The sequence below is a fragment of the Solea solea genome, chromosome 8 (assembly GCF_958295425.1).
Source record: "Solea solea chromosome 8, fSolSol10.1, whole genome shotgun sequence".
Classification (NCBI taxonomy): Eukaryota; Metazoa; Chordata; class Actinopteri; order Pleuronectiformes; family Soleidae; genus Solea; species Solea solea.
Window position 1 is genome coordinate 28,914,106 of NC_081141.1, and position 15,081 is coordinate 28,929,186.

At 38.1% G+C, this 15,081-nt stretch overlaps 1 protein-coding gene across 1 annotated transcript in view; it reads right to left on the reverse strand.

Moving 5' to 3' along the window:
- Positions 1-5,304: 5,304 nt before the first annotated feature.
- nsmfb (NMDA receptor synaptonuclear signaling and neuronal migration factor b) overlaps positions 5,305-15,081 on the reverse strand; it is a 35,514-nt gene continuing 25,737 nt past the window's right edge. The window contains exons 12-16 of the mRNA XM_058637136.1: positions 14,820-14,890; positions 14,466-14,545; positions 14,094-14,196; positions 12,948-13,023; positions 5,305-10,723 (exon numbers count right to left, since the gene is read on the reverse strand). Coding sequence (XP_058493119.1) covers positions 10,626-10,723; positions 12,948-13,023; positions 14,094-14,196; positions 14,466-14,545; positions 14,820-14,890 — 428 coding nt within the window. The 3' untranslated portion in view covers positions 5,305-10,625. The remainder of the gene's footprint in view (positions 10,724-12,947; positions 13,024-14,093; positions 14,197-14,465; positions 14,546-14,819; positions 14,891-15,081) is intronic.

Consider the following 15,081-nt stretch of genomic DNA (forward strand, 5'->3'; position numbering starts at 1 on the left):
CGTTTCTGTTTGTATTTTATATCATTATTATCTGTGTGTAATCTATAGACTTTCAATCACATTTTTTATTAAAGTGACAACATGAGGGCGTTGTCACGGCAACCATCAGAATGTTGGTAAATTTTTGCTCCTTTTGCCACGAAACAGGAAGTGCCCCGTAACTTTGTCGCACATGGACCGATCTGCTCGAAACTTCACACGTGAGACAAGAGACCGACCCTGAACATGCACATATGGAAACTGAGTCGAGGAAATAGCGCCACCTGCTGGCAGGAAGGCGTCTGTGACCGTGTTAATTTTGTCTTTGAAGGTTTAAACAAACAAAGTGTGAAAACATTATGGATATAATTTCTAATTAAAAGACCAACGCAGAGGTTTTTGCTCTGAGCAGCCCCGCCCACTCTGACACACACACACACACAGTGTGACATAACCGCAGCAAAGAGGCCGAACAACAAGCGCTCATGAAAGATTCAGTGCCTCTTTTCTCTTCATGGCTCCGTCGCTATGTCTGACCTCGATGTGAACACATGAACAAGAGGTTTGATGAGGAGGATGAATAATGCACAGTGTGTGTGTGTGTGTGTGTCGACAGGTCACCGTCTTTTCTGTTAAAAACGTTGGTTCTAATTAAAACGTGAGGTCGTGAGCTGTGATGTAATCTGACAGCTTTATTATTCTGCTGAAATACGTCATTTTCTGATTATAATTGCTGCAATTAAAGGTCCAGTGTGTCGAGTGTGTTTGTGTCTAAGTGTATAATTGCTGGAGTTTGGTGTTGGAAACAGGAGTGGACGACTTTGCCCTCGCTAACCTGATGAATAACACAACAAAAAATATGTTACTCACCGTCTGACAACATGGTAAATACCATAATATTCAAAATATACCACACATTTTTAATGTTTTTGTTGTTGTTGGACCTTCATTTACGCACAGTGTGTGAATCACATTACAATTCTCTCATCTTTTTGTTGTTTTTAACAAACTGACTTTAAATTAAACCTGAAATGTTCCTTTAATGTTCTTTTATGTAGGAGCTGAATCAAATGAAGAAAACAGAAAATTAAAACTATTAATCTTTGAAAAAAAAGTACAGGTTTAAGCTCAAAAAGCAAGAACATAGTGATGCATGTAATACCGGGACTGTCCACATGGTGGTGCTGTTTAACTAACTGTGATTCTGTCTCTGCTTCCTGTTAGATTAAATCACTGATGATGGAATCTTCTGGAACAGAACACCATGTGAATTATAGTAAAAAAATTATCAGTGCACAACACAAATCCAAAACTGTGGTTCCCAAACTCTGGGTCAAGGACCCACAGATGTGTCATGGGAAAACATTTTGGGTCTCCAAACAAATTTTGCACAATTTTCAAAAAACTTTTAATTAAAATTCATGTGAATGTGTTTGAAATAACGTGTTTCATTACAATATGGTTGAGCATGTCAAGCCCCGCCCACTCCACCTCATCACATACATAGAAAATCCTGTTCCTCTATCAAGTTTTCGTTTGTTCCAAGTGCAATAATGCACTTAATCAATCATCCAAATCCTCTGTGACACTTGCTTTATTTATTTAGTGCTGCTGATATTTTTGTCAATATTCTGTGTCTTTGTGTCTTTTTTTAACCGCTGCTACAAACCAAACCTGAACTGAACTAGATTCATCCTCATGTTTTGAAGTGTTTCTATAGAAAATTCTGTCCTCTTTTCTCAGACCCAGACGACTCCACCGCGGCTGAGTCTCAGCTGTTGACGGATGAACGATCCAGAAATGTCACGGAAAGGAACGAGGCCGGACGTCACCGTCGCTCCCTGCAGATCCACGACCTCTGTGACCTCTGTGACCTCTGTCAGACGAGGTGTGTGTGTGTGTGTGTGTGTGTGTGTGAAACAGAGCATGAAGGTGCGACTCTCAGTGCTGATTGGAGATTAAGTAAAGGAGGTTATGTCAGTGTTTTTTCTTTTGGTTTCATAACCTGAGCGTTCAACAGCCCAGATAATAGTTTTTAGGTCAAAGTCAAGAGCTGCTCTCGTTGTTTGTGTGTGTGTATGTGTGTGTGTGTGTGTGTGTGTGTGTGTGTGTTTGTGTGTGTTGTCGAGATGAAACTAGGCCAGGAGGAGACGCCGCTCTGCAGAGACCGCGGAGCTAAAATCAGAGAACGAAGCACTCATTGATTCTGAAGATGGACGAGACATTTACGTCACACTGAGTCGGCCTCATCACCCTGAACCCTGAACTCCTGAAACACCCTGAAAAAGTAGGTTATTCATTCATTCACTGAATGATTCACCCTCACAGGTCTGCTGTGTCCCACATTCTGTTTAAAAACAGCTGTAATTTCATTTAAACTGTGTAATGTTCAGAATCTGAGTGATTTTCATCGTCCTTGTTCGTTCATGTTTACACTTTTATTTTCATGCTTTTTGTGCAAAATCAGATTTGTTTTTGAAATGTCTGCAGTTCAAAACAACAAAAAGTCACATGGTTTTTGTTTTATGAATAGTGAACTTAGATTAGTCCAAGAATGTTTCCAACACTCTTTAAAACCACAAAAATACACATTTATTCATGAAGATATTTCACAGAGTTCCAAAGTAAAAGTGTATAAATATAAATCCATTAATGTCATAAGCAGCTAAATAATAACTGCAATTAAAACATTAAACAAGCTTATTTTTTATGTAATTTAATGTTAAATGTTATATATTTGTGTGTGTTTTAATATTACAAATAAATGAAGTGTCTTTATTCTATGATTTATGCCACAGTTGACAAGGTCCATGATTCCACTCCTTGTTTTTACTCTCTCCTCCGTGTGTGTGTGTGTGTGTGTGTGTGTGTGTGTGTGTGGTCCCACTCACCTGTGTTTGATCAGCACTAATTTCACCTGCTGTATAAAATCCTCAGATCTTCAGCTGCTCGTGTTTCAGCTGACGCAGCAGAATTCACGTCTTTACAGCAAATGCTTGTGTTTTTGAGTTTGTTTCTTTGTTTCTGGAAGTGAAATATTTGTACTCAGGGGTGGGAAACATCGTTTTTAATCACTGACATGAATGAAGCAAACAAAGAAAGTAAAAAACGCTGTAAAAATACAAACATTTTAAACTGTGACGTGAAACTGAAATGAGACGTGTTCTTTTCCTATCAAAATAAAAGCATGGCTGTGTTTCACTCGTTGAACGCTCTTAATTTGAAGAGGTTTGTTTTTGCAGTTTCTTTTCATATGAATCATTTATTTTTTTTAGAAATTGGTAAAAACAAGACATTCTGTGAATTTATTTCACTTCATGACTGATGGTTGTAATGACTTTAACCCTTTAACACCTGAGCCTCACAATGTCCGTCATTTACCTATCACTAGCTAGCTTATCGATCGCTAGCTAAAACGACTAACAGCGCTGATAAAACGCTGAGGAAGCAGAACGTGGTGATGATGATGATGAAGTGAAGGTCACAGTTTGTTTTCATCAGTATTCTGTGAACACACTCAGCTCATATAAATACAGGGATTTGTTTCTGTTTGCTGTGAGTGGACTGAGCTCCGCTCTCAGCCACAGAGCTGATGTATGAAGTGTCTCACTTTAATCACACTGTCTTCTCAGTCGTGACCGAGAAACACACACAGACAAACACAGAAAACACACACAGACAAACACAGAAAACACACGGAGAAACACAGAAAACACACGGAGAAGCACACACAGACAAACACAGAAAACACACAGACAAACACAGAAAACACAGAAAACACACGGAGAAACACACACAGTAAACACACAGACAAACACAGAAAACACACGGAGAAACACACACAGACAAACACAGAAAACACACGGAGAAACACACACAGACAAACACAGAAAACACACAGAGAAACACAGAAAACACACAGACAAACACCAGGGTCCTTTAACATGAACATAAACTCACTGAGTGAAGCTGTTTAAATGAAGGAAAAACCTGCTTTAAAGAGATCATAGAACATAAATCGTGTTATATGTCAAATAAGCACATGTTACATAGTGGCTATCGTCTTATATAAAGTGTGATTTTATACATTTAGAATAAAATGTTTTTAAAAACTCGTCACCTGATGTCTCTCTTTATTTTTGAGCTCCAGCTTTTTTCTGTTTTTTTTTTCCTCCAAACTCAACTCAATTATTCATCACAGGCTGTTCAGTGTGTGTGTGTGTGTGTGTACTCGTGAACCAGTAGAACAGGGGACTTTGGTGTCGTTACACACTCACAAAGAGGGGACTCCCCGTTGAACAGGGGACATTTTTCAGGTCCCCTCTTTGTCATGCTTTAAATCAACCTAAAATCAAGTCTAAGACGCTCTAGTGAATTTTTATTCTTTCTGGTGAAAGTGGAGACTTGCAAGTGTGTGAGTGTTAAAGCCCGTACTCAGCAGCGCTCCTGCTGGCTGGAGCAGGGATTTTAACACCTCATTCACACACTCCCCCATTAGGTGTGTGTGTGTCACCATGTAGAACCAGCTCATGTGTTCATGTGTTTTACTTCAGTGAGATGAACACATGAACCTCATGTTCCTCCCTGATGTCTCTACACATGTGTTTCCTCCATCTGGTAACATTTGTTAATCACAGAGTTTCTAATAAACTTTCCAATAATCCCAGAGTTTCTACAGTGAATATTATCCATCACTGCATGACATGTTTATAATAATCACAGCAGAATTTAAGTTAGAAACTAACTTTTAACTAACTGTGTTAAAATCAACATGTTTATAAAAGTATATTGACATGTAAATGTGTTGAATAATATGAATAAGATTGCATTTATTTTGCATCATAAATGTGTTTTTATTGTGATTTTTACTTCATTTCAAATCAAAACAAACCATCTTGAACATCTTTACCACTTCTTTCCTCTAGCTTGCTTGTTAATGTTATTTTGTCAATAAAGATCTGAATTATCTCTCGCTTTTGTTGCCGTGTTTAATCACAGCACATTTTCATCAGAAGAGAACTTTCTTAAAATGATTTTTAATGCTTTTACTGGAAAATCACACTTTTATTTCTTATGATTTTCTTACTGTATTTCTTTGCCTTATAAGAACTTACTGAGTTACCCTGTGTGTTACACAAACAAGTTTCCTGGTAAGAGTAAAGTGTTGCACAAAAAAAACCAACAAAGTTCACACAAAGAGCCAAAGAAAAAGTTTGTGTTGAACTAAAAGTTTACTAAGAAATTTTTTTTCAAAAACAATCATTTTTCCCCACAAATTAAGAACAACACTCACAATAGTGAGTTCAGACACATCGTTGTCACGTCTCAGGTTTAAAGAATCATCTTTATTCTATGAGGAAGAACTCAGAGTCTCATCAAAGCTACTCAGATACAGAAGACTTTCTGTCACTTTATTTGCTATGACAACAAAGATTTTCATCAGGAAACTAGGACTCGTCATGAACTCTAATGCTCAGTTTGTCGTTACATAATAACTGTGTTTTTTCTCTCATCACAGAAACCACTGGAGACTTCAGGATGATAATCAGAGCAGCACCGTCCCCACTGAGCTGAGACTAAATCTCCACTGAGAAAACACAGACATTAAGAGAAGATGGCGCCGAAGAAGCGCTCAAAGATCAATCTGTTGATTTCATCGATCTCAGGAAACATAAACGTCGTCTGCTCAGGATCAGACACGTGGTGTTTGTCGAGGTCTCCTGCTTCTTCCTCTGCTCACAGATTTAACCCTTTTATGGAGCAAAGAACTATATTTGGTAACTTCTGAAACTGCGTTACTGGGAAATTTGAGGCCTGCAACAGTGAAGGCCTCAGTACAGTTCTGGAAAAAGTACGTTCATACGGCTCGGTCTTCTTATTATGGGCAACAAACTGTAAAAAGTACCTTCATTGACCTTGATTTTCTACAGTTAACGAAAGGATAAATATTTTGTTATATCTTCCAAAAAAAATCCCAATTATTCAACAAATTACTGATAAAATGAAAATACTAATAATTAATTGACAGTGGAAAATGACTCCTGTCTTTATTTGAAATGATGGGACATTTTTGTCCTTAAGGTGCTGAGAGTGTAGTTTTTATTCAAAGTGACATAAAATAAATATGAAATAAAAGCTGTTGCTGTTGACACATCGCAGGCTGTTATTCTTTTACAGGAAAGCTCAGTTGTTTTGTTTGTATTTGTTATGAGAGTTGTTGTTGTGTTTGACCGCGTCAGCTGAACAGAGAATCTGCTGAGTCATGATCTGGCGTCTCTGTTTTCTTACGGTGTGTGTGAGTGTAACTCAGGATTACAGATTATTGACCTGAGACTGAGCTCTGAGGACACGTGGGCAGGTTTGTGTAATGTAGTATGGACATAACGTCAAATCACTGAGCAGAGGACGAGGACGAGGAAGCAGAGACCGAGCTCTTCACGCTTCACTCCATGTTTCTCTTTGTTCCTGTCAATCATCCAGGGTTCTGTGAAGCAACCGTCAATAAAAACTAACCCTCACACCGTCACATACTCAAATACTCAAACTCTACTGAATATTGCTACAGAGGAGCATGAATTTACACATTTTTAAGTCAAAGTAAACTCAGACAGTGAAGGTCGTGAGGTTCAAGAATTCTCTGATATTAACGTCTGACACTGTAAACTCACAAGACCTTCAGCAGGAAAAGACAGGAGCTGCTGACGCGAGAAGAGACTGAATAAAATACAGAAATATCTGCAGCAGCAAAGTGAAAAATAACTATATAAGCAGCACAAATGTAGTCAGTGAAAAAAACAGAATTATCACATACAAACAGACATGAATACGTAATAACAGAGGTATTTCTGACTCTAAAGTTTTACTGAGTGAATTAATACAGAAAAATCTAAAGTTTAAACTGATTCAAAATTACATTAAACGGCAAATCCAACGATGAAAAGTCAGGAAAAACTGTTTCTTATTCAAACAGGATCTATTATTTAGTCGTAGAAATTTGAACAGATCATCATTTCAAACTAATACACAGAAAATACCTTTTTTTTAGGTCATTAAAGTTCATGTGAAAGATTTAGTGACATCTAATGGTGAGGATGCAGATTGCAGCTGACTCAAAAACCCCTCCCCCCTTTTTAAAGTGTGTTTTCTGAAAGTGAGGACAGGACAAATACAGAGTTTTGGCTTTTACAACGTAAGTGTTTCCCACTTTTGCAAAAACAATTCTGAAACAACAAAATGAAAAGGAAAAGCTCCGCCCCCAAAAATGAAATGGTGCCAGGTCAAGTATACATTTACAGTTATTGGACGTTACCAGCTGTCAATCAAACTGGTGTCCACTCCATCTCCATCCACTTTTCATCTAAATTTGAACATCATTTATAAAACTGACTTGTGTTTTAATTGAAGAAGAGCAGAATTTAAAACCATTAACTGCACAGGAAAATGTTTGCTGACATTAGAAATCAAGCTAATTTTACACATTTTTCATTTTGCACTCAGCAAAGTCTCCCCCTGGTAGCCAGAAAACTCCGTCCATTTTTATAAACAGTCTACGACATAAACCAACGAATAAAACCGAGTTGTGAAAGATTGTTTCCATCCTCTATTTGTTGCATTCTGCAGTGTCACCATTAGATGTTGCTAATTCTTACACACTGCACCTTTAACCCACGGACGAACCCAGAGTTCCGTGGCTTCGTGTTGTGATGATAATCCACCACATTTACAACAGATTATCAGACATAATTTGAACACATGCTACTCTAGGTCACAGCAGAATGATGTAAATGATTCATCGTGAATTTTAGCACAGACATAAAAAACCTCATTTACTGTGATAAACACACACACATTTTCTTGTTATAAACATGTAAATAATGCAGAAGGCAGCGTCATTGTCGAGCTGAGGAGAGTCAACAATTGCTCACGACACGTTTCTTCATCTACTTAAAGGGCTTCGCAGCACCACAGCTCCTCTTCTGCAATCTATATATACATATATATATATATATATATATATATGTCCATACATATATATTAAGGTCTTTAAGCTCGAGTGACTTAAGTAACAACAATGTAAGATATGAGTCACACACACATGTACAGGGATATAAAGTTATAAAACATGTATGTGTAAATTTCCTCAATTTACACATACAAATTATTGTTTTACTTCCAAAAAATAGTTTGCAACACAAATTATTTTATATTATCAATAAATTGCTAAACGTTTGAATATAAATGAATCTGTAAATATAACAATAAAATCAGCTTTAAATTGTTTGTTTGTCTATGTTAATGTAAATGGCAGGAAATTATCCAACAGTTTGTCTTTTTGTAACATTCTAACTCTTAGAACCTTAAGTACAGAAAATGGTCCATTTGAACTAATTATATTTATTTTTTTATAATGTGTTTCATCCAACTGACATTTGAACACTGAGTCAAGAATTCTATGTTGTTATATTTTCATTCTGTGGTCACAGCCTCAGAATTTAATTTTGTTTATTTATGATCAGGACTGATGATAGTACAAATGTAAATACTAATAATTATTTTAAAGTGAAAAAGTCTATAGCAGTTTGAAAGGATGGGACATTTTTGTCCTTAAGGTGCTGAGAGTGCAGTTTTTATTCATTGATGCAGAGTGCCGAATATTGTTTTAAATGTTGATTTAAAAATAAATAACATACAATAATCACACGATGTGATGTCTCAAAGTTGAGCTGATTTTATATCTGCCGCAAATTTAAGTTTTATATTTAATTAATAACGATGTCGTCCAACTTATTTAAATTAAATTTCCTCTTCAGCCGTCACTGCAACAGACAAATAAATGAGGTGATGTTGTTTTTGTACTAAAACTAAAAAAAAATCAATCCCTGAATCTTCTTCCTGAACAGAGTTTCTTAATTTTAGTTGGATTCTCCTTAAACTTGAGGACGACACTGTGCTGAGGGAAGTTAAACACACACACACACACACACACACACTGAGTTTTACCTTCTGCTGACACTGCACATTTCATATTTATATAAAACAGAGAACATTACAGCCTCAGCACAAGCTGAAAATATGTCAGTCTCACTCTCTGACTGCACTGACGTGAAAAACTAAAACAGCAGCAGGTTTTCAAACACACTTTACTTTAATGACATTTTCCCTTCATGTTAATGTTTGTAGCAGCTACAGAACTGAAAGGATTTTGTTGCTGTACAGAAAAACAAAGCTTTTTTTAGAATTACCTTTGACAAATAAAATAATAAAAACTAAAGTCTGATTTAATGATTACATTGTGTTTAAAAGTGTTTTTTATGATTGACTTTTGCAATTCACCCAACTTTTATGGAAGATCAAAACTAACACTCTAAATATCTGTGTCATAAAAGTCATTTTATTCACATTATTTCACTTCATGAGTGAAAAGTCATTCAAATCTAAATGTACTTGTGTAATAGAAATGTATATTAAAAAGATTGACATATATGTTGTAAGTGTATTATACTTATATATTATACATATAGTGTATGTTTTTATTATTATTCATCTCAATGAGTTTAATAAATAATACTTCCTTTTATTGATTCATGTGTTCTCAGTATTTCAATGTTGCATTAGCGGTAAACACCGAACACAACTTTATTTGCGCTTTAATTCTCTCACTAAGCACTTTGTTAAGAAATAAACTCTATTATCATTTTTAATATTTATTACTATTAATAAAAGTGTTAAATAGTCACGGTTTTAAAGAGAATATTATCAAAAACCACTGTCCTCTACAAGTCCACTGCTACTCTGAAAAATTCAAGCTAAAAAGAATTCTAATTTACTCCAAAACACGAGAGTAAACTGAGTTTAATCTTATCCATAAAACTGTCTGTATGTTATATTATGTTATTATGTAATTACTAATGTATGGACACAAACACACGCACGATACAAGAAACAAAAGCACGATGTAAGGAAACATGCACGGATCCTGTAAATGTGTGTGTGTTCAGCTACAGTACACACACACGCACGCACACACACACACACACACACACACACGAAATCCCTGACAACGTCCCACCGCGTGGATTCTGATTCTACAGTATCTTAGTATCAAACATGGGATTTCACCTGAGTTCATACGAAGTAAAATATAACGCTAACACGGTTATTTAGAAGTTTTTAAATGCACTAATTTGAAAAATCTAAATCTCCACGTGTTTATTTACATATAAGCTCTAATTCCTTTCACAACGCGACAGAAAACACTCGTTAAGAGCAGAGAAAGTCGCTCAAGGCAAATCTGAAATCAATAAACACCTTCATCATCATCATCATCACTCCTCGTGTCAAATGAAAACTTCGTCTCTGATTCGCGTCCGGGTTAACGAGTTTTTCCGCTTCTTCCTCTGCTTGTTTCTTGTCCCTTCTCTTTCAGTCAGGCAGAAAGTGGAAATAGACAAGAGGGAGAAAGAGTTTAGACCACGGGCAGAAACTACAGGAGCGGCGCGTCACAGCCAATCACTGCTGCCGCTGCTGCTCCAAGCTCCGCCCCTCAGAGTCGCAGCTCTTGAACCAAACGCTTCGTCGTCATCGTGACAACGGCAGTAGGCTCATCAGACGTGAGAAAACCGGCCGAGAAAGGACGGCGAGCAAGGTCACAAGAGGTCGTCGTAGTCCAGGAGCTTCGAGTGCTGACGACTTTTCCACAGACGGAAAAGACGGAAGTCAAAGTACGTCTCGATCATCTCTTTACCTGCGGCAACAAAAACAAAAACAAAACAAAACACAATTAAAGCTGCAAGCAACGACGCCCCTGTCAGAAGCCCTGGACTCGGTGCTGATGTGTTCTGGATTGGTCAATGTATGACAGAGTTACGGGTCACTTCCTGTTTAGCGATAAAACGGCGGCTGAATTAAAAATGGCCGACATCGCTCTACCACTGAACCATCATCACTCTTAACAACTTTCAACAACTCAATCAAAGGCGTCCCCCAAGTCTCCACTTTAGGACCACTTCTTTTTAGCTATGTACAATGATATGCTGATGACACTGTTTTATATACACATGACATCAAATGTTGTATTATTTCTGTTATTGTGATCATTTGGAAACTTATACTTTAGTTGTAATGATAGCTTTTCCTTAAAAGTTGATTTGATTAATCTGATCTGGATTTCTGCTTATTTTGGGTTGTCCATTGGGAGACATGGAACCACCACGACTCTGAAGACTCTGAAAGTTCTGTTATTTTCCCATGTGTGTAATAAATCAGTGTAATTATCTGTATCAGCTGCTTCAGAGATGTGAAACATGCAGTTCTGTGTCAAAGCTTTCACCAATGTTCAGTGGATTATCTCGTTATATTCTGTCAAACGATCTCCCGTGTGTGTGTGTGTGTGTGTGTGTGTGTGTTTATGAGTGATCATCGGCGAGTGTCTGACTAGTCGTAGATTGAGTCGGCGTCCGTCTTTCCTGACATGACTGTAATAAGGACAGGAGCAGGATCTGGGTCACTGACCTTCAGCTAATGATTTCCTGTCACACTGTCATCTTTCACTGCTTTGGTAATTCCAGCTAAATTGAATTTTTTTTCCCCCCTCTTGGTTTGTGTTCAGCAGAAAAAAAGAAGTGCATTAGTGACTTTAAACCCCGGTGAGAATGTAGAGAGAAAGACGCCGGGAGAATAAAGACACAGGAGGAAGTGAGGTGAGGTCGAGGACAAACTAAATCCACCTGGATTTATTTTTACCTCACTGGGACTAAAGTGTCTCTGCTGCTGCTGCTGCTGCAGCTGCTGCTGCTGCTGCTGCTGCTGTGTTGACACCTTCTCTACAGTGGTGTGAACATGTCTTGTGAAAATGGGAATGTCCAGTTTTTGTAACGTCTAACTCTCCCTGTCCACACGTGTCGACATGTGGTTCAATGACTTCACTGCAGAGCAGATAAATATCGGACCTTTAATGAGCCGAGAAGTGCAGTGAAATTCAGAGGAATACATTTATAGGGTGAAGATTCCAGTGAGTGAAAACTCGTCTGGTTGTGTTTGTATGAACTTAAAGAAAAGTGGTAAATTGTGAATAAAAATCTACAACCAATAATCTCAACTCTGTATGGAAGCGTATTAGTGCCACATGGAAAATGCTTTTTTGAAAGAAAGTAAAAAAAATTGAGCCGAGAAAAAAGTCGGAATTCTGAGAAAAGAAGAAATTCTGAGGAAAAAGTCGGAGTTGGAAATCTGAGGAAAAAGTCAGAATTCTGAGGAAAAAGTCAGAATTCTGAGGAAAAAGTCAGAATTCTGAGGAAAAAGTCCGAATTCTGAGAATAAAGTCAAAGTTGGAATTTCTGTGCGCGTACTCATTGATAACTAATCTATATGAAAAATGAGCTCTGATCTCTGACCTTGTTCTTTTAGAATCAGAATCGGAATACTTTTATAATTGAAATTGTTTAAAGAGCTTATTATGGTTTGTAACGTGTATGAATGAAAACTGCTTACATTGTAACTTTAAATTAAAGGTAAACATGTCAATACAGGACACACACACACACGGACATAATGACATTTTAATGTGAAAATAAGCAGCGTTGCATCAACAGACCAGAGTGAAATGAGTGATGACAGTGAAGCACTGAGAGTTGAGGAGACTTCACACCTGCGTGTTCGCTCGCTCTCCCTTAAACGTTTCCCCTTATTACCGAGCAGATGAGTGACAGTGATTAATGTTCACCATTAACAGTCACTGGGTGAATTCTGTGAGGACAACACATATATACGTATATACTGTATATACTGTATATAGTACATAGGAAACATCCCAGGTGAAGAGGAAGAACAAATCTGTCCTGGAAAACCTGGACCAAGACTCGTGTAAACTTCATTATCATAAACAACAACACATTTCATTATCCATTATTATGAGTCCAAAGTGAATCTCCCACTAGTTTATATGTTGTATTTGACGTGTGCGCTCTCACCCTGTGCAGACAGCTCGAGTGGGGACTTGAATTCGACCGATGAAGGTCTCATCAGCCTCTTCAGAGTCTGGATCAGCTGCAGGACGAGAGAGAGAGAGAGAGAGAGAGAGAGAGAGAGAGAGACACAGACAGACAGTTAAAGAGAGAACAGTAGATTCTTCTCTGTGCCATCAGGCATTTTAAAATAAAAACAGACAAAGTTGTGATGTTGCAGAGACGTGACAGGGTTTTAAAAAACTCTGTCCCCCTGCAGCTGCTGAGCAAAAACGCAAAGTTAAGTGTTTTTAAAGATGAATCTGAAGAAAAACCAGGGTTGATAGACACGATACATTTATGACCCGTTTACCTAATCCTAACCCTTAATCTAAATTTAATCCTAAACCTAAAACCAGGTCTTTACCATCAAAAAAGGACTCACTTGTGTATGAAGTCTTGAGGCGATCGGTCAATGTATGACAAAGTTACAGCCCACTTCCTGTTTGAGGTGACGGTTGCCATTTTTAATCCACAAAACCTTTTGGCAACTTTTCATCTTTGATGTGTTTAGTACAAATTGACACATTTTTTTATGTTTGTACGATAAACGCACTCGGACGAGATCGTTTATTTACCAAGCGTGTAAATCGCCAAGATGGCCACCAAATTCAAAATGGCCCACTTCCTGTTGAGTTGGGCTCATGGTCCTAACAGACTTTTTTGTTCGTCTTGGGCTGAGTCATGTTTCCACCAAGTTTCGTGGAATTTGGCGCAACTAAGTTTTGGATCTCGTTTAAACTTGGGGGGGCGCTAAAGAGCCTTTAAAGCAGCACGGAGACAGCCTCTCTCTCTCTCTCTCTCTCTCTCTCTCTCAGTCATGGCTGACAGCAGTCGCAGCAGGTGGAGTGGAGTGAAGCATCATGGGAAGGTGGATCAGTCAAGTCTATTATTAGTTTGTTTCCAGCTGAGTTTGCAGGAGAAGCAGCAGGAGGAAGAAAAGAGTTGCAGGCAAACGTTCACTCAACCTGTGAGTGAATATTACCATCATCCATTCATCTGTGGCTGATTTTCTCCATGAATGGAGGAGCAAACGTTGCTCAGTGAACGAGTGAAGTCGTTGTGACAGTGAACCTGATACCTGCTGTTTTCTGACGCTTTTCTCGACGTTACCTTTTCTCCGTTAGCGCTGCCCAGCACGTAGCAGCCCATGATGTGGATCAGGTTCGGCTCCGGGTTCAGTTTACTCATCAGTCTGCTGAGCCGGCGCCAGAACCTGAGAACCAGAACAAGAGGAGGAGGAGACGGGAGATGAAGATGACGTTTATTAGTTATATTTCCATGCACTGGCAACTTGTTTCTATTTAAACATCTAAAACTGTCAGTCCAGGTAGAAGCTGTAGAAAGTTCTGGAAAAACCTTAAACGTTATTTATTATAAAACAGTTTCAGAGTTAACATAACATACATAAATAACTCCACATCAGTTGACATTAGGTGGCGTTAAGATACAAGAGTTCATATAAACGTCACATGTCGGTCTTACTGGATCATGTCTTCTTCTTTCTCCACTTTGGCAAAAGTGGCCACTTTGTTCTTCAGCAGGTACAAATGTCCTGGACCTCCCTGAGGAAACATTATACTTTATTATCTTAATATCTAATGTTTTTCCTGTACTGTTTAAAAATTCATTTTCTTTGCCGCTGATCTCATCTTATCTTATTGTACGTCGCTTTGGATAAAAGTGTCTGCTAAATGACATGTAATGTAATGTAATCTTATATTTTAGGAAATAATTAATTCATTTGCAATTATTGGTCAATTATTGTTCATCAATCGATGAATCACATTTTTTTGAATAATATGAATCATGTTTTCTTCATGTTTGTGTTTCTCTCACCTGACAGAAAATCAGCATGTTCCAGATTTTACAACCTTTTCTGTACGCGATCAGTTTCTTCTCTATCTCTCCTGAAGGGAGGGAGAGAGAGAGGGAGAGAGAGGGAGGGAGAGAGGGAGAGAGAGGGAGGGAGAGAGAGAGAGAGGGAGAGAGAGGGAGAGGGAGAGAGGGAGGGAGAGAGGGAGAGAGAGAGAGAGGGAGAGAGAGAGAGGGAGAGAGAGAGAGGGAAGGAGAGCGAGAGGGAGAGAGAGGGAGAGAGAGA